This window comes from Sarcophilus harrisii, chromosome 5 (genome assembly GCF_902635505.1).
Source record: "Sarcophilus harrisii chromosome 5, mSarHar1.11, whole genome shotgun sequence".
In the NCBI taxonomy this organism is placed as follows: Eukaryota; Metazoa; Chordata; class Mammalia; order Dasyuromorphia; family Dasyuridae; genus Sarcophilus; species Sarcophilus harrisii.
This window is the reverse complement of record NC_045430.1, coordinates 252,857,320-252,880,913: the sequence shown is the minus strand read 5'-3', so window position 1 is coordinate 252,880,913 and position 23,594 is coordinate 252,857,320. Positions and strand designations below refer to the sequence as shown.

Genomic DNA, 23,594 nt, shown 5'->3' with positions numbered 1-23,594 from the left:
TGCACGAGAAAGATCGGATCTAGAACAAAGTTAAAAAATTGGGTAAAAGTTTTTCAAATGAATGGGGTTAGACTAGTTAAGCTTTAAGGTCCTTTCTAGCTTTGCAGTCCATGCTTCTGAGACTTCATTTGAGGAGAGTGGAAAGTTAGATGGAGCCCAAAGGTAAAAGTGTCTCACAGTCACAAGGGCACCTTCCATCCCTCTTGGACTGCGTTATGATGGCCATCCAATTGTTCCTCACACAGGACCCTTCACTTGCTTGGGATGCCTTCGCTCCTCTCCTTAGAATCCTTGATTTCCTTCAGAGGGGTAGGATTGTAGGTTACATCATTAGGACTGGTGAAGGGGACTCACTATCAACTGGTCAGCAATTCCCTGCCACTTAAAGACTTGGGAAACGCCTGTGGTATTGCCAGGGAATTGTCAGAAGGAGACACCGAAACCCCAAATCCCAGTTTTCAAAGTCTCTCTCCTACATGAAACTTTATAGGTCTCAAGTCAGGATCTGCTAGATACCCCTACTCCATCCCCCCTGCCCACTTCCTCTTCCACTTTTGCTTTGGGGGTAAGAAAAGGGGAAGGGGAAGGAGAAGCTCAGGGCCCTCTCAGAAGTCATGAAATAGAGCTCCTGCACTCTCCATTCCTCACCTTGAAGACTATTTAGAGAGTTTGGGAGTTTTTTGTGCTTTGAGGAAGGATCAAAAATAATTTAGAAGGATAAATTGGTCAGGAAGGCAGGACTTTTTAAAAAGCTGGAATAAGTGATAGCTGATCTGTCACTGAGCCCTGTGCTCTCCTGCAGACCGCCCTCCCCGGGGCCATTCAGTGTCCGAGCATCTCTTCTTCTTGCCCATGTTTCTCAAGAGAACTGTTGAAAGAACCTGCCTGTGCTGCTCACGTTCCTCCATCAGAGCCACTAGGAAGACTCCACTATCTCTCTCCTCTTTTAGAAGCAGGCTGACTTTCCAAGGACAGGCATTCTTCTTGGATACTTTCTTCTAAATTGAAAAATTGTATATGTGGATAGAATGTTCCCAGTAAAACTCACAATCAACACATACAGATTTATTGCTGACCACGGTATAATGTCTATTCATCAAGCACATTGGATTGAAAATATGGATTGATTACTTTGGGGGAAATTCTTGGATTTCATCTACCAGATAACCTTTACTTCCTGATCCCACGCTATTATTTTAAAATATTATTGCTTTTAAAAAATCTTACTGTCATTTCCAAAATAGAATTTCCCCCCTCTTCCTTCCCCATGGATAACACAAATGAGAAGGAAATTTTAAAAAGGGTCTCTGTGAACAGCTTTGCAAAATTAATACTGAGCCTGGAAGTATTTGCTGTGAAGAGATATTTAGCACCAGTGATCCCTGGGCAGGGCATTTGGACAAGGAAATGACCGGGAAGCCAATATAAGTCATTTGGGGGAAAGGCCCATTCCTTGCCCTAAGCTTGCTTCCTCCCCCAGTGCCTAGTATTCCTAATAGAAGGCATTTAATAGATATTTATGATTGTTCTGCCTTTGCCAAGATCCCTTTTTCAGCCATAACTTCTCATGATTTCTTGCCATTCTCAGGATTGCACCAGAGGAAGCCTTTCCTCCCCTCTCCTATTTTTTCCATCAGATCATAGATTTGGAAGGAGTCTTGAAATTTCTCCATTCTAACCCAGAGTTGAAAATAGAAGCCTGTTGGGGATAAGTGAGTTGTGTCATTATTGTCTGAGGCAGGATTTGAATTTCAGCCTTCCTGGCTCCAAATCCAGGGCTCTTTTTATTATATCCCTCAAGGAAAATTATAGTTAGAGCCCAAGGAATGGGAGCAGGAGGCTCTAGATTGGAAATGCTCTCACAAAAGGACATTTCTTTGGCAAAGCCTTAGTAAAAGGACACTATCTTGCCTTAGCATGGGAGTTGTCCTAGAAAAATCTGGGCTGTACCAATGAGATCATCGGCCTTGGGCCTTGGGGATGGCTGCCAGAAGGAGCTGAGTTTCAGCCTCATCCCTATTAGATTGCATGTGAGAGACAAAGATATAAGTGGACAAGTTGCATGTTGATGGCCAGGCTCGCCTGGTAGAACAGGGCTTGAGAGGGCCGTTCTGGCCGTGTTTTACCTTGTTTGCCCTCTTTGGGTTTTGTACAAACTTGGCCCTTTGGAGAATAACCCAGTGCTCCCGTGGGAGTTATTATCTCCATCTGGTTGATCCAAACTCAGCATTGGACACTGAAATTCACCTGCTCTGAGTTCTGATTCAACAAATATTTGTTAAACATTTCTTGTGCTCCGGCACTCTGCTAGGTAGAGAGCAAAATGAAATATCCTTTGCCCTCAGGGAGCTTATGCTCCGTTGGTGGGGTTAAATATAGAACAGATATATAGTTAAGAAAATATAAGCTCATTTTAAGGAAAAAAGCTCTGGGAGGCTCAGGAAGAATATTCTTAAGTCATCGGTGTCTGAACTTTGTGGTGTTGATTGTTGGCACTGGTGTTGGAATCTTTGGGACCCCTTTGGGGGGTTTTCTTGGCAAGGATAGTGGGGGAGAAGTATCACGGGAGTGATGGTCCAGACTTGGAGAATCACTTAGAGATGGACAGTAGTCAGGCTGGTCCTGTTGGAATATAGGGTCTGAAGGTGAAGCTATATGACTTTAGATTGGAAAGGTAGGTGGAAACCAGACTAGAGAGGACCTTAAATCCCAAGCTAAGGATTCATGTTTTGCTGCATTAAGCCAGGGCTTTTCAGGCAAATCTGGGGGCTATAAAAGCCTCCTGAAAGAATAACCCCTCTATCTCTTGGAATTTTGTGCTCTTACTATATTATTATAATATAATAATATTATATAATTAATCATTAATTATAACGAATGATTAACGTAATACTAGATGAGATGGGGTTTAATTCATGATATTAATGTTAATTATAAATTATTGATGAATAATTCTAATTTTCCTTTATGCAGCTTATTTGTATATACTTGTTTCTCTTTCATTACATGGTAAGCTCTTTCAGGGAAAGGACTGTCTGCTTATTTTTGTACCCTCAGTACTTAGCAGAGTGCCTGGAATGTAAAAGGTGCTTAATAAGCAATCAGTTAGTCCCCAGACATTTTGGAGGGTTGTTACTCTCTCCCCAGGTACATGTGGCCGGGGGAGCCAAGACCTTTCCCTCTCTGCCCTTCCTTCCCCCTTTGCCCTTCCTTCTCTCTGCCCTTCTTTTCCTTCTTCCTCTCTGCCCTTCCTTCCCTCTCTGCCCTTTCTTCTCTTCCTTCCGCTTTCCAGGCTGACTGGAATTTGCCTCATCTTATACAGCTGGTTTTCCCCTGACCGAACAATAGGGATGTTTTCACAAAACGTCCGAAGCCCAGACTGCTGGAACAGGTGGGATGTGTGATCCCTCGGAAATGCTTTGGCAGAATGAATGGCTCCCAGAGCCTGATTCATCTCACCGATGTGACATACTTTTCAAATCTGAAAATGTGAAGCTTCATAGAGGCACACAGGGATCCCCGGGGTGCTGATTTTTAAAAAAAACAAAGCTGGTTAGCTGCCATGGCGCTCTAAATGATTTTTTTCTGGGTGGATCAGAGATCTGTCTGTGCTCCTGGACAGGCCTGGATCCAGCAGCTCCCTCCAGGTGCCATATGGAGAGCAGCTGCAGCCGGGTCCAGAGCAAAGCTCCACGAGCCAGTGTGGATGCCATTTCTAATCACGGCACACAAATTAGCCTGCAGTGACGTCAGCCCTTGCTGGGAAGGAGCTTCTGAATTATAGGCGGGTCGGTGTCAAATGTTGGCTTTTTAGACCCACAAAGAAATATTTAAAGACAATTTTTTAAACTGCTTAGCTTTAAGTAAATGTCACAAAACTCCCAAACAATACACTCTAAGTCATTGGTGTCTGAAATTTTTGTTGTTGATTGTTTGTTGGCATTAGTTAGAATCTTTGGGACCCCTTTGGGGGGTTTTCTTGGCAAGGATAGTGACCATTTCCTTTTCCTGTTCATTTGACGGATGAGGAAACTGAGGCAAACTAAATTAAGTGGTTTGCCCAAGGTCACACAGCTAGTAAGTGTCTGAGGCAGATTTGAACTCGGGCCTGGCACCCTACCCACTGTGCTATCTAGCTGCCTCTGGTGTCTATAAACAGGATTTTATTTTTAGGGACAAATTTCTCTGGAGTTGTTCTCCATACCACAAATGTTCTTCCCTAATATTTATCCTCTTCTACCCTTCACCTCTTAGAATTCCTAGCTTCCTTCACAGTTGGTTTAAACCCCATATTCTACAAGAGACCTTTGCCAAGGGAACACTGGATTCAGCTTGTACTGGCTGATTGTTAAATTTTCAGTGGGGAGCATTTATCACCTTGGAAATGGGCATATGTTACAAATTGGAGTTGTTACTGTTTTCCTAATTGCCAGGGTTTAAAAAAGTGATGGAGTACATATTGATGTTTGTGGTTACTTTTTGGGGGAGAAAGGAGAGGGAAGTTGGTGGTTAAACATTTACCAGCTCAAATGGCCTCAGATACTTAGTACTTACTAGTTGGGTGATCCTGAGCAAGTCACTTAACCCAATTGCCTAGGGGCAGCTAGATGGCACAGTGGATAAAGCATTCGGCCTTGAATTCAGGAAGACGGGAGTTCAAATGTGGCCTCTGACACTCCAGTACCTTCCTGGACCTTTCCTTGTTTTCTCCTCTCCTTCCTTACCCCAGAAATTGCTTTGTAATTAGGAGCATATCCTTGTAGATTTAGAAGGGTTGAGAGGGATTCCCCAACCCCCTCATCTTAGAGATAAGGAAACTGAGAACCCAGTGTTCACATCCCAGAAGTGAGATCCCAACCCAGATTTTCTGACTCTGAGCTTGCTCTGTCCATTATAATTTTTAGACAGATTTATACATGTACACGAGACTTCTCTCATTAAAAGGCAACAGGCATTTATTTGTGTGCTAAGTACTTTGCAATTACCTGATTTGATCTTTACAACCACCTTGGGAGTTATAGTTGAGGCTGCGTGATTAAGGTCCCACCACTAGGAAAAGGCTGTTATTTTGGGATTCCATGCCCAGTGTGGTGTGCGCTGTGGGGAGGATTTCTCCACCCTGTAAAAAACAGTTTCTGCTTCTCTTTGTATCCCTAGGGCTTAGCAGATGCCTCACCTACAGTAAGCCCCTAATGGAGGCTTGTGGTCAAGTCAGCAAATATTTAATAAGCACCTACTACCTAGCCCTGTTACTAATTGCCTGGGTACAGAGGCAAGGACAGCCCTGTCCTCAAGGAGCTCCTGGTATAATGGGAGAGTCCACTTGAGAACAACTAGGTAGGAACAAGATACCAACAGGAAAAATTGGAGGTGATTAATAGAAAGAAAGAATTCTCATTATGGGAGACTGGGAAAAACTCCTTGTGGAGGTAGGATTTCATCAGGGGTTCCAGAAAGCCCAAAGGCAGAGACAAGGAAGGAGAACATTCTTGGCATGGGGATGTTGGGGAAAATGGCGCCAGTTGGTGGCAAGGAGTAGGTAGGAGGCCATTGTCCATTAGTCAGCCAGGAGTCAGGAAGCCCTGACTTCCAATCCTTTGCAAAGCTGGCCCTAAGGTCCTTTCCAGATCCTGGTCTTGAACCCAGCTTAAGTTTCCAATCTTTGTTTTTTTCTGCTGCTCTGAGTTCTGTCTCCTTCCAGACGCGTGGAATCCCAAACTTGAGTCCCTTTCTCGTTTTTTAATGGAAAGGAAAAAAGAGAAGACTTGATTATCCATTTAGTTGAATCAGATGGGTATAGGATTGGACTCCTGTGGGGCTTTTGTGAGAATCTGGACCGGTACCAATTATGCATAACTGTGGGCAGCGGGTCTTGTGCATGTAAAGGGGGAAATGTGAGCCATGCGGAAGCCTCCCAGACCCGGTCAGTGCCTCTCGGGAGGCGAAGCACAAGGGGGATATGGTGCTGCCCTTTGGTCTTGGCCAATGGCAGGACACAAGAGGGATGTGGTCTTGGTCAATGGCAGGACATAAGGGGGATGTGGCGCTGCCCTTTGGCCCTGGCCATATTTATTAACAAAAAACTTCCTTTGATTGCAAAGATAGCAGAGCCAAGGGCCCAGAGAGCCGGACTGAGATATTGTTATTGTTTATATTTTTAATGGTTTGGACAGTTGAAGTTTTCCTTCTCTCAGACTGTCCCCACCCTCGCTTCCAGATTCTTCTTGATGATTTTGTCTGAAAAGACTCTTCCGTCAGGATGCTTTCTGAGCCGCACAAAGCTCTCTTGGGTTATATAACTGTCAGAGACCCAGCTTCAGGGGAGTGGGGGAGGCAGCAGGCTTTGTCTCTCAATTTTTGTCATCTGCTCTCTCTCTAAATTTTAATTATAAACTCAGGGTTGGCTATTTTAGGGCTGTTACTGGAGAAACACAAAGGCTGTTCTTGGTCTCGCTTAGTCTGTCTCCTATGATTTCGAAGAGATTCCAGCTAACCATTTCCCAGCCCCTAAACTCACTTCTTGAGCCCCTTTCCCAGCCCCCTAAGCCCCCCTCGAAGTTTTTTCCTCAGGCAAATGGACCCGGAAAGCCGGTTTTGTCCACTGGCCAAGTGAGAAGACTCCCTTTGAGGAGTGTTTTCAATATGCATCTTAAATAGGAAACTAATAGCAATTAAGTGTATTTCTGTTTTTCATGAAAACAGCCATTAGTAAACCTCAATCAGGAGTCTTCCTTTGGCCCAGTGTATCTTATTTTCCTGCTTTTGTGATGAAAGAAAAGAATCCAAAACTGGAGCAGGAGAGTTGACATCTAGAGGTTTATAACTTTGTGATGGAGAAGGAAATGGTAAAGCACTCCAGGTCTTTGCTGACACAACCCCAAATGGGGTCCCAAAGTTGGCCTAGACATAACGGCCGCAACAAAAACATCTTAATGAATTCGGGGGCATTCCAGTCAGGGCATTAATAATTGTATAAACCTGGATACGGCACTTTCTGAGCCTCCCCTTCCCCTTCTCTTTAAAATCAGTCGATGACTGGGTTCACCTCCTCTCTTAGACATTTGTTACCTCTGTAGACACGGGCATGTCACTCTCTTAGAGATTTATCTACTGAGTTATAATAATTGTTATAAGTTGAGTGGGTAAAGGGAGTTCATACATTGAGGCTTTGATATTTTAAAAATATTTACCTTCCAAATCCTTTTTTTCCCTGCTTATACACGTACATTAATTTTTTAAATATGCATTTCTTTATGAATCATGTTGGGAGAGAAAAAAATCAGATCAAAAGGGAAAAACCATGAGAGAGGGAAAAAAAAAACAAGAAAAAAGAAAAAAAAATTGAATAGCACATGTTGATTGACATTCAGTCTCTCTGGATACAGATGGCATTTTCTATCCACAGTTTATTGGGATTGCCTTGGATCACCGAACCACGAAAAGAACCAAGTCTGTCCTAGTTGATCATTGCACAATCTTGCTGTTCCTGTGTACAATGTATTCCTGGTTCTACTTGTTTTGCTCAGCATTACTTTGTGTCTACATATTTTTTTAAGGATCAGATGAGATACCAATAGCTAACATTTATATATTTACCTTTCAAATACATTCGAAGGGTCAAATGAAATACCAATAGGCAACATTTACATAATGCTTACTGTATGTCAGGAATTGGGTTAAGTGCTTCACAAATGTTATCTCTTTTGATCCTAACAACAATCCTGTCAGATAGATGCTGCTGTTATCCTCATTTTACGGTTGAGGAAACTGAGGCAAACTGGTTACATAACTTGTTCAGCATCATATAGCTAGTGTCTGAAGGAGGGAGGAAGGAAGAAAGTTTAGTTGACTTCAGTGTGACCCGGACAAGTCATGTAACCTGTTTACCTCAGTTTCCCCATCTGTAAAGTGAGCTGGAGAAGGAAATGGCCAATGACTCCAATATATTTGTCAAATAGGGTCGTGGAGAGTTGGACATCAACAACAATGTTCCAGGTACTGTATTCTAGGGACACAGTGCATATGTACACACACACACACACACACACACACACACACACACACCCCTGCCCCACAATTAGGTGATTTAGAGTAAATCACCTGATTTGAAGTCAGGAAAACCTGAGTTCAAATCCAGCCTAAATATTATATGTAATTATATGTGTATTTGTGTTTCTGAAACATTAACAGGGCATTTATATCCCCAGTATATCCTACTGCCCATAACAGGCACTTACACATTTGTTTTCTAAGTGGAATACCTGTTGTGTCCACTTTAGAAGGTAATTGTGAAGAGGTAATGTATATGAAAATATACATTAAACATTAACATTAAACATAAAATAAACATTTAATCTCTGTCTAATTTTAAGGGAAGAATAATAGTATCATAGCTAAGATATACTAGGCTCCAGTGCAGGGAGTTTGCATGATCATTTAAATTACTTAGGTGCCATAATTCCTATATTTAGCAAGAGAAATATCCATGTCTTTGACTTTTGATCAGGCTAATAATAGGTTGTAATAGCAACTGAGTCCTGGTGAGGCTGGTATGTTCCGCCCAGATCTTAAAATGTGGCCTTTTATTTTCCCTTAAAGTGAGTGATCCTTGGAGTAACGTTAGGGGTTTGGGCATTCCTGAAGGAGAAGGGAAGGACACCTGGAAAATCAAGTAATGTGGGAAATGAAGATATATACTGTGTTGTCACTGTGGGAACTGTGGGAAGAGCGGGCCGTGTTTCATGTGCCCAAGTGGCCACAGGAACAATGAATGTTCAGTCTCTAGGCTTACCCAGATCAGAAAGAACTTTGAGATCCCTACAAAGGGGAGGGGAAACTCAGTGAGGAAGAGAGAAGAATGGGAGGGTGGGAAGGAAATGGGAGCCATGGTCAGTTGGGCAGACAGTTAAGTGTGAAGTGAAAATAGACAAGGGAGTTAAAGGAGAGAAATAGTCATTGTCACATCTTCTGCATGCTGTCGTTTTGTGTCAGAGAGAGCTAGTTTCTAAGAAGGCATCAAGACATGGCATTTTAGCCCAAAGAGACCTGGGAACCCATCAAGTGTGAGTTGTACCTGAAAACATCTTCCTCAACAGGTGGCCCTCCAGCCTAGGTTTGCAGACCCTCTCCATGATCACCAGAGGCAGCCCATTTTCCTTCTGAATGGCTCTGATTATCCAGAAGTTTGTCCTGGAATCAAGCTTAAATGATCCTTTTTGCTACCTCCACTTTGCCCTCTGGGGCCAATCCATTTCCCTTGTGACAAACCCTCAGATTTGTGAAGACAGCTCTCAGGTCCTGCCTATCAGCAGGTTCTTTCCTCCAGGCTAAACAGTCCTGATTCTTTGAACGGTCCGAAAATGACATGAATTTACAAGAAATTTTCCGAAATCTGTGACCCATTAGATTAGAAAGCCTCTTTTTATCGAAAGTTTAGGCATCTTTTTAGCTTCTGGAATGGAGTGAGTTTGACTGGAATGGGGTTAGTTAGGGTGACTAAAAGCAGCTAAGTCGGAACGTGGGGACCTTATTGGTACATAGAGCAGCAATATCAAATGCAAATAGAAACGGGTCCCTGTACCCCATGTTGACTTGGGAAATTACAAGTTAAGATTATGCTGTATTACACTTCTATTTATTTTGTTAAATATTTCCCAGTGACATTTTAATCTAGCTCTGAGTTTTGAACACCTTGTGTTGCTGGAGGTATTGGCGGTGGGGACCGGGCAGGCAGCATTTGACATCTTTGTCCTTGGGACAGCTACATGGATCATGAGCTTCCTTTTCCCTTCTCTAGTCATCCCCCTGCCCCCCCCCCAAAAAAAAAGCTCAAATAAAGGAGAGCAGCTTTTGAAGGGTGGGGACAATCACAAAACAGCATAATCCCAAATGTTTCCTTTTGGATGTGGATCTAAATTTCTCCCTTTTGTTTTTTTCCCCCTGCCTGTTTGGACCTTATGGCTGTTATTTCTCGATTTTCACAAATTCTTCAGCCCTAGCTTCTCTCCCTCCCAAACCTCATCTAGAGACTTCTTAGACCCTGTTCTTTTCCCTTTCTGATGACATTTTTAGCCATGCCCTGCCCCTGTGTGCCTCCCCCCAGCCTCACTTGACTTTGGAAGTAATTTGGATGCCCTTGATTAAGCTTGAATAAATCTCCTAGATCCGATCCACTGAAACAGGCACTAAGTATCTAGCCCTGGGCTGGATGTTGGTTGGAGATGGAGAATCTGTAAGAGGCTTCTAGCTCTTCACAAAGTATGGGGAAGAATGTCAGCATCACAAGACCCTTATAATAGTGTTTCCTTCTATTGATGATCTCTGATTTATCCCGTTTGTCTGGTACATAGCTGTGTACAGGGCACCTCCTCCATTGGACCATGAATTCCTCCAGTGTAGAGACTGTGTTTTGTGATCTGTGACATTGATATTCTTGAAATGGAGTGACCTGATGGCTGAACTAGGTGGTCTCTATGGACCAAACTCTGTGCCCATGGAAGGGCTGAATTCTAGAGGGCTCGAAAGACTGGAGAATGAAGTCAAGAAAGCTGCTTGCTTATTTAGGAGTATGGGAACCCAATGTGGGGATGGCACATTGGGCCCCTCCGAGGACCATGGTTATTTTCTGCTCGTTTCCTCATTCCCTGAATGAAATTGATAATGCCGGGCATGGAGTCAGGAAGATCTGGTGACCCTGACCAAGTTAAGTGACCAAGTCACTTAACCCCTATTTGCACTGGAGAAGAAAATCTCGTGGACGAGCTTATGGGGTCACAAAGTATTTGAACATGATTAAACGAACAACACCTATATGTATATAAAGCATTGAAGTATTGTGGACTATGTAAAGATGAACAAGAAGGATAAGATAATTATATTACAGATAACTCGAAAGCAAGAAAGAATGGAATTGGGGTTATAGAAGGAGGCAAAGACAAAGTATTTCGGAGATTCAGAGGAGGGGAGATCACCTCCAGTTGAGAAGGGAAAAGGCTTCATGACAACAGGACCAGCATTCAAACTAGACCCTGGAAGCATAGGGTCTAACATTTGACAAATAGAGGTGAAAAGATGAAGGGAAGGAGAAGAATGTGGACAAAGAGATGGAGGTGGGAAATTTAGGATGAGTTTGGGAGCAATAAGTAGAGAGAGGGGAAGATGGGGTATGACCCTGGACAGTTGGGCAGTTATATAGAGACTCCTGAAAGCTAAAAGAATTTGAATTTAATGTGATAATCAAGGAGTTTTATTATAACAATATATAACAAATATAACAATAAGCAATAAAAAAAATAAAGCAGCTGTACCTTGTTACCAACTACAAGAATTGTATATCTTCTTTGTCCTTGGGTGAACCTTATTATATAGAATACTCATGTTTCTTAAATAGACTATGGAAATACGAATGGTATTGGCCCCTCCCAACTACTTATATTTCCATATTTTGTATTTGCTCTCTGCAGAGTGCATTTTATTTCTACTGATAGACTGTATGCTCCCTGAAAATATATTTTTGTCATATCTCCAGCACCTGGCATAGGAAGCATAGTAAGAAACCCCACTAAGCATAGTATGATGGGACCATTGCTGCCTCCCCAAAGAGCAGTGAAAAGCTGCAAATTCCAGCTCAATGAAATATAAGAAACTTTCCATTTTTCTATCTAGGGAGACAAGATAAACACAGAATAAACATCTTAATAAAGGCTCAATCACTTGTCAAACCTTCTCCCCTCCTCCTTCTGCCCTCTGGGGCCAACTCACAAAAGATGAGGCACCTCTTCCCTGCGATAACCTTTCAGTTTTTCAAATCTTCCTGTCCTGGTTCCCTAAAGCAGGGTATTCATATTTCTCTCTTCCCTCTCCTCTTGAATCTAACCGGTATTTGTTGCATCTCCTGTCTCCTTGGCTGCAGGATGCCCGCCAGAAATTCCGTTCTGTTCTGGTAGAAGCGACCGTGAAACTGGATGAACTGGTCAAAAAGATTGGCAAGGCCGTTGAGGACTCGAAACCTTACTGGGAAGCCCGGAGGGTGGCCAGACAGGTAAGGAGGCGTGTTTACCTTGCCCTCAGATGCTCCTCTCCGCTGCCCCGAGGATCACCATTTGTACATCTTTTATTGGTATTTGGTTTTGACTGGTCCTGAACTGACAAATACATATGTTAAAGGTGCCACTGTTCCTGTTCTTCCCAGGGAAGGTCACAGGAAGGTTTCCTCTGATTTTGGTGAATCTGTGTTCCGAGGCTTTGAGAAGTTTAGGGACCTGCCTAAGGGCCATAGGATCATCCTGTCAAAGCTGGGAGGGATTTTATCGTTTTTGGAATCCAATCCCCTCATTTTACAAATGAAGAAATTGAGGTTCATAAAAATTGTGATTTATCTGCGTCTGTGAGATCATAGATTTCTAACTGGAAGGAGATTTATTGACTGTCAATTCCTTCTAATGTAATGGATCTTCCAGATTTTGAAATTAGCTTTCTAGTGTGCGATAAGGCTTCTCTATTAGGACTTTACAAGCAAAACCCGATATAGCGCTTTCCTCTAAGGAATATGAGCCCTTGACATGTGTAATACAAGAAAGGGCCCTGACTCTGGGCATTTGGGTGGGCAGTGCTGCCCTTCTCCCATCCCCTCTCACTTCTCCATCACAGTGTGTGTGTCTGTCCTTGTGTCCCTTACTGCTATTAATAGGGCTGTAGACACTGGCATTTGGATGACCTATAGTGGGTACATTTTTGTCATCTGAGCTGATGACCAGATATACTTCCTTTGCAGCTGGGCCCGCTCACGCAGGCAAATGAAACTGGCCCAAGACACAAGGCGTGGGGTTTGTTTTTTTCCTTTTTTCTAATAATTGCCTGCCAGGCAACAAGAACAGTGCTGCTGCTTCTTTCAGATCTCTTATCCTCTTAATTGGGTTTGGAGTAATTAGTCATTTGACTCCCTTGACATCCAGTGGCACGTTCTTCCACCACAGGGAAGCGTCCAAAGTGGAGGAGGTGGTGGAAAAAAACAGGAGAATGAGCAGTAGAGGCTGGGGTGTGTGTTGATTCCCTCTCTCCATTTCTTGGAGAAAAACATCACAATTTATGAAATGGATAGGGGCCAGAAAGAAAACATGACCCCTCCCTCCATGTCTTCTTTATTTTTCCTATGATCAACAAGTCTTAAGCCACAATTATTGATCTAGGATTGGAAGGGAGCTAAGAGACCCTTTTGGCCAGAGGGAGCTGAGCCAGACAGGAAATTCAGTCATTGGAATCAGGAGGTAAATTCTAGGACCTCTGATTTCAGAGTCCACCGTACCATGTTATCTCCCCAGGATTACGAAAAAATGGCAGGTCTTAGCTCGTTGTAGTGATCCCTGCCCTTACCCATGTCCAAGCTTTCTATCTAGGGGATGGAGATGAACACAAATGAAGCTAATCTTCTCCAAGCATATTTTATATTTTCATTGCATTCTTTTTCATTTCATTTTGCATTTGCTTTTAATATTCCATTAAGACCCAAACCAGTAGGTGTTGGAAACCCTTAGAAAACAGCCTTGTCCAAGTTGGGCTAATTTGAAATTGGAGGCTAGATACTAGACCCACTCACTTAGCTTCTACCCAGTGGTTTGTAGGTGGCAGGGGGGATTGAGCGCTAGCTAGGCTTGGAGTCGGGAATACTTGAACTTGAATCCTGACTCAGAGTAGATCTCAGCTTTCTCGTCTGTTAAATCAAATGGTTGAACATGGTGGTCAGTGAAGTCCCTTTCTGTGCACATCTTTATACATTTACTAGCTGAGTAGCTCTCAATCTTTCTCAGTCTTGGTCTCCTCATCTGTAGAGGGGACTGTATACCATGGTTTTCAGAGTCCTTCCAGCATTCTGTGATTCTTGTCTCTGCCAAATCTGTCTTTCTTCTGGCCCACCTTCTTTAGATCTATCTATCTACACTTGGTTGATTTTAGCCAAGGGCCTTGGGGCAACTCTAATAGAGTTCTTTCTTTCTCCTGATTGAGGGAGGAGTGGGGAGAAGAGAAGGAAGGCACCCAAAATACTTGCTTCTCAGACTAACATAACCATGGCTTGCCACAGAATGGCTGACCCAAGGAAGCTCCATTATGTCTGGTCACTTCCATGAAAGCCACTTGGACCAGAAGCCTCTGTGTCCTTCCCCATGTGTAGACACTTTTACCCCCTGGGTACTCAAAGGGATGTTTTGGGGTTAGAAAGGGGAAGGGGCGTATTGAACCACAGAAACGTCCAAGAGGAAGTTTGAGGACAGAAGTGTTTGAATCACTGAAATGTTTCGGAGCTTGGGCCACAAGTACTCTGGTGAAGTTGGAGAAACTGGGATTGGTTAAGAAGGAAAAGAGAAAAACCAAGGATGATTTAAGGGTGACATGGAGCCATATTGTGGGTAAGGACGTCACTCGTTGTATAGGAAGAGTGAGTCATGTATGGCAAGACTGTAGTTCTCACTGATATCTCTGTGGTGTTGGGACACTTTGAGGAAGGCCCCAGCCTGCTGGATGGACTCCCTTAGAAAGGGACAACCTGAAAAATGTGACAAGAGGTGCCCCGGAAGGGCAGCATGGATGGGAGGGGACCCTAGCTTGGGGTTCTAGAGCCACTGGGCTTTGACATCTGGATATTCTCCATGACAAACTCTCCCCCCCCAAAAAAAAAGTGGGAGGGCCACGAGTTCCTTGGTCTTGTGGGAGAATTTCCCATCTGTAAGGGTCATTCACACCCCAGAGTCACTAATGGGGGGCTGAGCAGTTCTGTTCTTCTGAAGGCCTTTCCAAAGGATGTAGGGCTCACTTGCGGAGGGACCTCTCTTACTGAATCCGTGTCTTGACCTTGATGAATGCCCTGCTCACTCCCCAGGCCCAACAGGGCAGTCCGCCACACTAAGCCAAGGGCCTGTGGTGTGTGTCTGGGGCTCTGGCTTGGGATTCAGAAGTCCTGGCTCTGCCCTTTCTACCCATGTGACCTTGGCCAAATCTCTGGCTCTCCTCGGGCCTCCGTCACCTCCCCTGTAGTCCAAGGGAACTGGCCATCCACCACGGCCACCTTTGCTCACGTAGGAGGAGGAGGATTGTTTCCTGCTCTGGGCCTTGGCAGGGACAGGGCAGGGGACACACTGGACAGATTCTGGGTTGTTGTTTTCATTTTTTATTTCCCAGCGAGCGCCCATAAATCCACCTGTCTCGGAGGCGGCCAGACTGGCTGACGCCTTCTGTGAAATGTGATGTTCCTCCCCCCGGACCTCCAGATTTCCTTGACCGTGGCTGAGGCAGACCCAAGTGGGCGCCTGCCAAGAGGGAGACAATGAACAGATAGGGATGGGTCTCCTCCTTCCTCTCGGCCCCTCCTGTTCTCCGCTGGCAGCAATGATTGGGTGATTACTAAATGTAATTGGAAAGCAAATGAGCCATCTGGCTTTGTGAGAAGGATTTCAGGGGGCCAAGGATGACTCACCTTTAACTGAGGGAGCTGGAGGGGAAATCCTGCCCCATCCCCTCCTCTGGTGCTCGGGGCAGCTCTCAGAAAAGAAAGATGCCCTGTGGTCTCCTTGTCAGGCCAGGAAGAGAGTGACTGATGTCCAGGGCGGAGATGGATCCCAGTGACCTCCTAGGCCCTGGTGCTGGGAGCCCCATTGTCTCCACTTCCTGCTGTGGGAGGGTAGCGGAGGAAGTAGAAGGCAGCTTGTGCCAGGGGAGGGAGAGGGCATGAATGTCACCATTGATCCTGCGAGGTCTCAGGGCAGGGGGAGGGGGTACTAGAGCTTCGGTTCACGACCTTCTTTGCAGGCTCGGGGAGGGGGGTTGTAACTTTGTTCTGTCTCCTCCTGGCAGATTGGGCGCAAGCTTCGCTCCATCACGTCCTGGGGCAGTGCCAGGCAGGCTGCCGGTTTTCCACGCCAGCCTTTTCCTTTGTGGTTTTGCTCTTTGTACGTGCAGCTTTCAAGAGTCTGTTTGCTTATTTATTTTTTAACTTTCAAGAGTTTTAAGTGTCCTAGAGAGTGTGCCCCACATGCAGGTCCACTCAGGACCTTCCTCTCCCTGTCTTCTTACTGCCAGGATCCTTCAGCTTATAGCACAGAGCTTGGCACCTGATGGATGATTAAAGGTTATTGCCTGAGACAGTGATCCCATATTATTGAGGGGGCAGGGTGGGGAAGTAGGAGTCCGAAGCCCTGGGTCTGGATGCTGCCTTTCCCACTTCCTGGCTCTGTGATTGTGCACAAGTTATCGACTTAAACCTCAGTTTCCTCATCTGTAAAACAAGAATAAAAATAGCCCTTAGTCTCTTTTCAGCGGGGAGGGGGATGGAAAGACAGGGTGAGAAGAGAAATTGGACCGATGCCCTTGGGAGCACACTCCCCCAGGCTCCATTGAGAGGAACTCATCTCTAACTTCCTCTTGCCATCATAAAGTGCTTTGCAAACTGTAACCTGGGATACCAGAGTAACAGGAAGCACCTTGACTTCAAAGACAGAAGGTCCCAAGCCCCAAGGACCAGATCTTTTATTAGGTGAAAAACAACTAGGTTTGAAGATAGAGTAATTTGGGGTGGGGGGCATTAGTAGATGTGGGGGGGGGTTAGGAAAGGTTGATATGAAAATTGCAATGTCTGTTCAGTTTCTGCCACATTTTTGTATACTTTACATTCTGGTTGATTTGAGGGTCCCTCGAAGGCCGGAGACATGTGGAGGGCACCCAAAATAGCACCGGTTATTAGTGAGATGAATGACCAGAAAAGGTGGGTGGGTTACCTAGAAAGACTGAAGGTTTTGGACGACATCAGGGGATCTGGAAGAAGTGTCTTAGCTGAGCAGAGCTAATTTTTTCTAATTTTATTATTCTCCTCTCCTTGTTTTTAATTAAAGCTTTTTATTTTCAAAATATATACATGGATATTTTTCAACATTCACCCTTACAAAACCTTGTGTTCGAAATTTTTTCCCTCCCTTCTCCTCATCCCCTTCCCTAGAGGCAAGTGATCCAATATATATTAAACATAGATGCACTTCTGATGGAAAAATGTGCATTAAAAAAATTTATGTGTTAATTTTTTTTCAGTTAAGGAACATTTATTTTTTCTTCTTTTTCTTTCTCCCTCTTCCTTCCTCTCCCGCCTTCATTTTTCCTCTCCCTCTCTTTCTCTTTCCTCCCTCCCTCTCCCTTTTCTCTCCTTCACTCTTTTCACTTTCTCTCCTTTTCCTTCCCTCCCTCTCCTTCTCACTTCCACCCTCTCCCTCCCTCCCTCCCTGCCTGCCTGCTCTTTGGAGCTCTTTTTATCCAGCTTGGGTGATTTAATGACTTGTCTTTATTTTATTCAAGGAATCTTACTCTTTGGACTGTGATTTCATTGCTATGAGGCAGAATGGGCTGGAGCGGGGGAAAGGAACATGCATTTATTAAATACTTATTGTGTGGTATTCCCTGTGTCCCGCACTTTACAAGGAACTCCCCTAACTAATCAGATCACAGCCGCTTGGTCCTCCTTTGATAGGGAAGGGGAGAGAGAGGGGGGAGGGGAGAGAGAGAGAGAGAGGAAGGGAGGAAGGGAGAGAGAGAGGGAGAGGGAGAGAGGGGGAGAGGGAAAGAGGGAGGGAGGGAGAGAGAATATGAATTCCAATTCACTCCAATGAGCATTTGTTAAATGTATAATACGATGGGAGTGGAAAGGGACAGGGAACAAGCATTTATTAAGCACTCAATGTATGCTACTCATTTTGCTAAGCATTTTATAACTATTACCTTGTTTGATCCTTACAACAACCCTTTGTGATTATCCCTACTTTATAGTTGAGGAAACAGACTGACAGGTGAAGTCACTTGCCCAGGACACAGCTAGTAAGTATCTAATGCTGGATTTGAACTCTCCTGGCCTTGAGCTCCTTTCACTGCACTCTCTCATTATCTGACATGACAGGTACAGGGCAAAGGCAGGTATAGAATAGACAGAATTGAAAGATGTTATGTAGGAAGTGGATACTTTAGCTGAGCTTTGAAAGGGGAAGAAGTCGAGGCCATCGTTTCCTTGAAGTACAGAAGATGGGAAAGGCTTATTTGAAACAACTCAGGGTCCCTAATAAACCTCCTCCTCCTTCAAAACAGCCTGTTTCTGATCTCCAGGGATTTATTTTTTTCTACATTCTAATTATTTTGAAAAGTTTTGTTGGTGTTGTTTTTAGATCCTTCCCTCTCATCCTCAAGACATGTAGTTTGTTTTCCCTTTTCAAATAAGGACAGTTACACAAAACCCAATGATGAACCTAAATATACAGCATTCTGCACCCATGGTCCTTCACCTCTCCAGTGACAAAAAGGAAATGCATTTTTTCATCTTTTTTTGGGGGCCCAGATTGCTCCCCAAAGTTATACGGCAATTGGGTTCATTTTCCCATTTTTCTATTCTCATTTATGTCTGAATCAGGACGTACCAGTGTTTCCCTGGTAGATTTGTTGTTTCTTTACTATCCTAGAGGTTTAGTGCTTCTTTCATCATTGACCCCCCCCCTTTCTATCTGCCCTCCTCTTAATTTATTCCACCCACTGCCTAATGTGTTCCTATCTTCCTTCTTAGATAATTTGGGGTGAGTGACATCCATTGGGCCCCTGTGAGAACCCCTGATGTGGACCCCACTATCAGCTGCTGGGACTCACACTTGATAGAGACTCTGGCTGTTACTTGTACTAATTTAGAGTTATTTGTCCTAAGAAAAGGGAAGGGGCTCTTAGCTCTGACCTGGGTATCCTCAGACTCCTTGCTGCTCTGAGGCTGGGAGATGCCAGAACTGAAGGGGCAGCAGGTGAGAAATGGGGTGTCTCCCACTGGGGAAGGGCAGGCTGTCTGCCCAGAACAGGCTCATTGGCCCCTTGTGTGTGTGTGTGTGTGTGTGTGTGTGTGTGTGTGTTGGGGGGGTATGTACATGTGAGTGCTAATCATTCCTTTTCTACTTGTCCCCGGGGCTGTGTCTTTTAAGGATCAATGGTTAGCACTTGTTTGAATCTCACACATATTTTTGCCCATTATAATAATGATAGCTAGCATTTCTATAGTGTCTACTATGCTAAGTACTTTACAGTTGTTATCTCATCCGATTTCCACAACAACTCCAGGAGCTGGAGCTACTGTCAATTCCATTTTACAGATGAGGAAACTGAGGCAGGCAGTGGTTAAGTGATTTGACCAGGTTCACCCAGCAAGTAAATATCAGGTTGGATCTGAACTCAAAAGTGTTCCTGACCCCATGTCACCTAACTGCTCCTACATTAGTCTCCCCTTTGATAAAATGGTTTTTTTCCTCCTGTATCTGTATCCTCCAGCACCTGGCACAGAGCCGGTGTTCACTTCAGGTTCATTGATTGATGTGCACCCTCTTGATCCCCCCTCAACCTCCTCTCACCATGGTTATTAGGAGACAGACAGAATGTGAGGTTTTTATTCTTAAATGAAGCTATTGAACATTTCTATTCTGTGTTAAAAATACTATTGATTTTCAGTTAAAAGATAGCATTTGAAATGGATTTTTCCTTCTCCCCTCTCCCCAATATAATTAATTGGATCATTTAATTTCTTAATAAGGAAACATTAGGAGTTGAGGTTATATAGATGTTAGCTGCCTCTTTCCATAAAATAAATATCTAAAATATTTAGAACAAATAAATAATACCTGGAAATTTCTTTCCAGTAGTAAATATCCTGGATGGAGCTGGCCCATAGGAGAGTTTTGAAATGGAAAGTGTTGCCTTCAGCACCCAGAACATCATCTTTCCTTGCCTTTCACCCCTATGGATGTCCTCAACGACCTGGTTTGATTTTGAAGACTGAATGGGTGGAGTGCCTGGAGGGCCAGGGCCCTCTGCTACTGGCTGTGTGACCCTTCCCAAGTCAGTATGTTCACAGGGTGGCTGGCAAGGAGCAGGTGCGGATAAGTCAGAGGTGTCAGGGAGATCCGAATTCAAATACGGCTTCAGATACTTCCTAGTTGTGTGATCCTGGGCAAGATATTTCATCTTGTTTGCCTCAGTTTCCTCATCTGTAAAATGAGCTGGAGAAGGAAATGGTGAACCATCCTAGTGCCAAAAAACCCCACATGGGATTGTATAGAATCAGACATGATTGAAGAGCAGCAATGAGTTTTTTGGGGACTTCCATACACCAATGAAATCTCAGGTCTAATTAAACAAAGAAATGATGAGTTAAAGTCCCGTGGGGCAACTGTGGAGCCAGACCAATGAAAGTCCAGGGGCAGAGGTCCTTGCTCAGGACCAGACTGTCTGGCTTTTTGCAGGGTTTTAGGGCTCATGGGCTATGGGAGTGGCTAGGGCTGGGGTGCATCCTGCTAAGTAGATCCTGAGTGCTCTAGCAGTACTTGCTAATTAGAGGTCTTCAAACAGAACCACACCTAAGCCAACACATATAAATGAGACTCTGTTTGGGTTCAAAGTCTTTGAGAAAAATGTGTGACAGGAACAAGGTTACTGCATCTGGAGTGCAAGATTTAAAATCCTCTCTTTGATGAGGACTGTGTGACCTTAAACAATGCTGAAATTTCTTGGGCCTCAGTTTCCTTCTTTGTAAAATAAGGACTATTGGAGTCAATGGTCTCTGGAATACTTTTAAAGCTTTGATGCAATGATATTCCAGAACTTTTTTTAGAGAAATCTAGTTTAACTTTCCAAAAAAATCTTTGACCCCCCACACATTTATTCCCATTCACACATTATTTCCATTTTGAAGAAGAGGAAACTGAGTCTGAGAGAGATTAAGCACATTGCCCAGAATCACTCAGCCAGTAAGTATCTGAAGCTGGGTTTGAATTCAGGTCTTCCTATCTTCTTGCCTCTAGTCTGCCAGTTCCATGTATATTCTATAGCCCCCTTTCCAGGAATGCATCAAAGATTTTTTTTTATCCCTTTCTTTAAAAAAGTGGAAAAATGACATACTGAGAAACTCTTTGCCTTTATCCACCATTGACTCTCCTGATGTTCTTTTAGGGGCAGGTTAGTTTGTTTCAGTAAAAGGGTTTTTCAAACATTGTCTTAGCGAATTCTCTCCACCTCCAGTGCTGGGACACACTTCTAGGGCTATTTTTTTGGAAAGAGGAGGCTTCTTTGTGGTCTGCTCTGTCCCTGCCCTAACTCCAAACTCCATCATGGCGTTGTGAATGGAGTACCAGACTCAGAGCAGAAAGTCCTTGGTTCACATTCTAACTGGCCAAGTCACATAACCTCTAGATGATATCTGACATCTCTTGTGACTCCAACTCTATCATTTACCTTTGTGACCTTGGGCAAATGACTTCCTTACTCAGCCTCAGTTTACACATTTCTAAAATTGGGGAGGGTGGGTTAGAGTAGATGAGGTTACTTCCCTCTCTCAATTTCTGTGATCCTGATTCTGTGATCCTAATGGCCAAAGTTGCCTTTAGCATGAAATGGTTATCTCATCTCTTGTGGGCTTGCTATTTCTTGAGTAGTGTGTGGGTTGGGAATGAGTAATGAGCACACTATAATTTGGGTGGACATGAGGCCTCAAAACTAGGTGTCAAAGTCTCCTGAGGTGGTTGGTGTTTGTCACATTTCTTACTTTTCTCTTTGCGTTGGATTGGAACTGGGATCTGTGGTACATGAATGGTGAACTTATAAGGAAGAAACTTTGCCCTTTTCATTTTCCTATTATTCTTCCCTCCTGGAATCAAGAGAAAATGTGAAGATTCCCTCAAAGTTACTTGACTGGGCGGTGAGAAGGAATGAAGACCAAATCTGTGGCATGCCATTATTCATTATTCATATATCCAGTAAATGTTGGCTATTCTGGGTATGGGCCCAATGCATCCTTCACTATGGTAGGTCCTATAGAAAATAAAAAATGTGGAAGACGTCGTTCCCTCCACTCCCTTATTCTCACACCTGTGGAGTTTGTGCCCTACCTTGTGGGAACATCATAGAATCCAATGCTTGCTGCCCCGGTTAGGACTCTTTTCTGAGCCTGGAGAAATAGGTGCTATGGGAATTGTCCAGAAAAGCCAGTTTTCAGGTTTTAGGTGTGGTATGAAAGGAGAAAAGGTGTCTGGGAACTCTCGGTTGGGCAGTAGAATTCCTACAGACCTAGTAGTTGTATTACTGGGTTAAAAGGTATGCACAATTTAATGACTTTTTGGGTATAGATTCAAGCTGCTTTCCAGAATGGCTTGACCAAATTCATAGCATCTCCAACAGTGTCAGTTTTCCCACAGCCCCTCCCAACATTTGTCATTTTTCTTTTCTCCACCTTCCCCCCCACTCTGCCAATCTAATGGGCATGAGGTGGAATCTCAGATTTGCTTTTGCTTGAATTTATCTCATTATTAGTGATTTGGAACTTTTTTTTTCAAGTTGCTAGCTTGGTTTTCTTTCCTTTGACCTTGTTTATATCCTTTTGTCAACTGAAGGAGTGGCTCTATTCTCATGAATCTGAGTCCGTTCCTTACATATCTCGGTCATGAGACCTTTGTCACAGAAATGCTGCAAAGACTTTTTTTTTTCTCTCACTCTGTTAGCTCCTTCCTTAATTTTAGATGCATTGGTTCCAGAAGTCCTTCCCAGCCCTTGGGGGCCTGTGTGGCTCCCTTAATGGTGAGGAATGAAGGAACAATCTCTTTCACTTATTACACTGCGCAGGTGAGGAATGGGATGGACTGTGGTGCAAGGAGAGGCCTCCTTGGTTTGATTTTTTTGTGTACTTTTACCCTTGTAGGGCCTTCCTTGGCACAGCCCCTCAGAATCAGCAGTCTTTCTGCTGACCTCTGTGCCCTGGATTGCAACAGAACTCCAGGCTTTTGAACATGCTGTACTGACTGTGGACATATTTTGTTCTCCAAGTTTTCCTTTTAATTGAGGACTCATTTCCATTAATACCTCTTGGCATTTAAGTTTTAGCATGTGTATGTAAGTGTGTGTGTGTGTGTGTGTGTGTGTGTGTGTGAGAGAGAGAGAGAGAGAGAGTGGGAGAGGGGGAGAGGAAGAGTGAGAGAGAGGGAGAGGGAGGGGGAAAGAGAGAGGGAGAAAGGGAGAAGGAAAGAGGAAAAGAGAGAGGGAGGAAGGAAGGGAGGGAGAGAGAGAGAGAGAGAGAGAGAGAGAGAGGGAGAGAAGGAGAGGGAGAGAGAGGGAGAGAGAAAATGAAAGACAGCCTTTATAAATGTGTCAGGTTACTATGGGTCACTCTGGCAGTGACAGGAGACAGCTTGGGGGAGGAAGACTTGGCTGTCCAATGAAGTAGGTCCCCATTTGACCATGAACAGAAGGTGTCAAATAGCACAGAAAATTGGGCTCAGGAAAATGAAGGAGGGCACAAGGGATCTTAGCAAGCGATAGGAGCGGGAAGCAAAACTTATTTCTGACTATAGCCTGGAATAGCTCCTATTTTCAAGTGAAAAGGAATAAATCCAACAGATATATATTGAACGATGCCCGCTAAGAATAACAGCTGACATTTGTGTGGCCTTTTCAGGTTTGTGAAGTGCTTGATCTGTGTTGCTTCCTTTAGTCTTCACATTACAGATTCATCTTCTTTGAAGGAGGTGGACTAGAGGTATTATTCCCATTTTACATAT

At 44.0% G+C, this 23,594-nt stretch overlaps 1 protein-coding gene across 1 annotated transcript in view; it reads left to right on the top strand.

Moving 5' to 3' along the window:
* SH3BP5 (SH3 domain binding protein 5) overlaps positions 1-23,594 on the top strand; it is a 74,218-nt gene that overhangs the window by 16,900 nt on the left and 33,724 nt on the right. Inside the window, exon 3 of the mRNA XM_031940238.1 lies at positions 11,912-12,040. Coding sequence (XP_031796098.1) covers positions 11,912-12,040 — 129 coding nt within the window. The remainder of the gene's footprint in view (positions 1-11,911; positions 12,041-23,594) is intronic.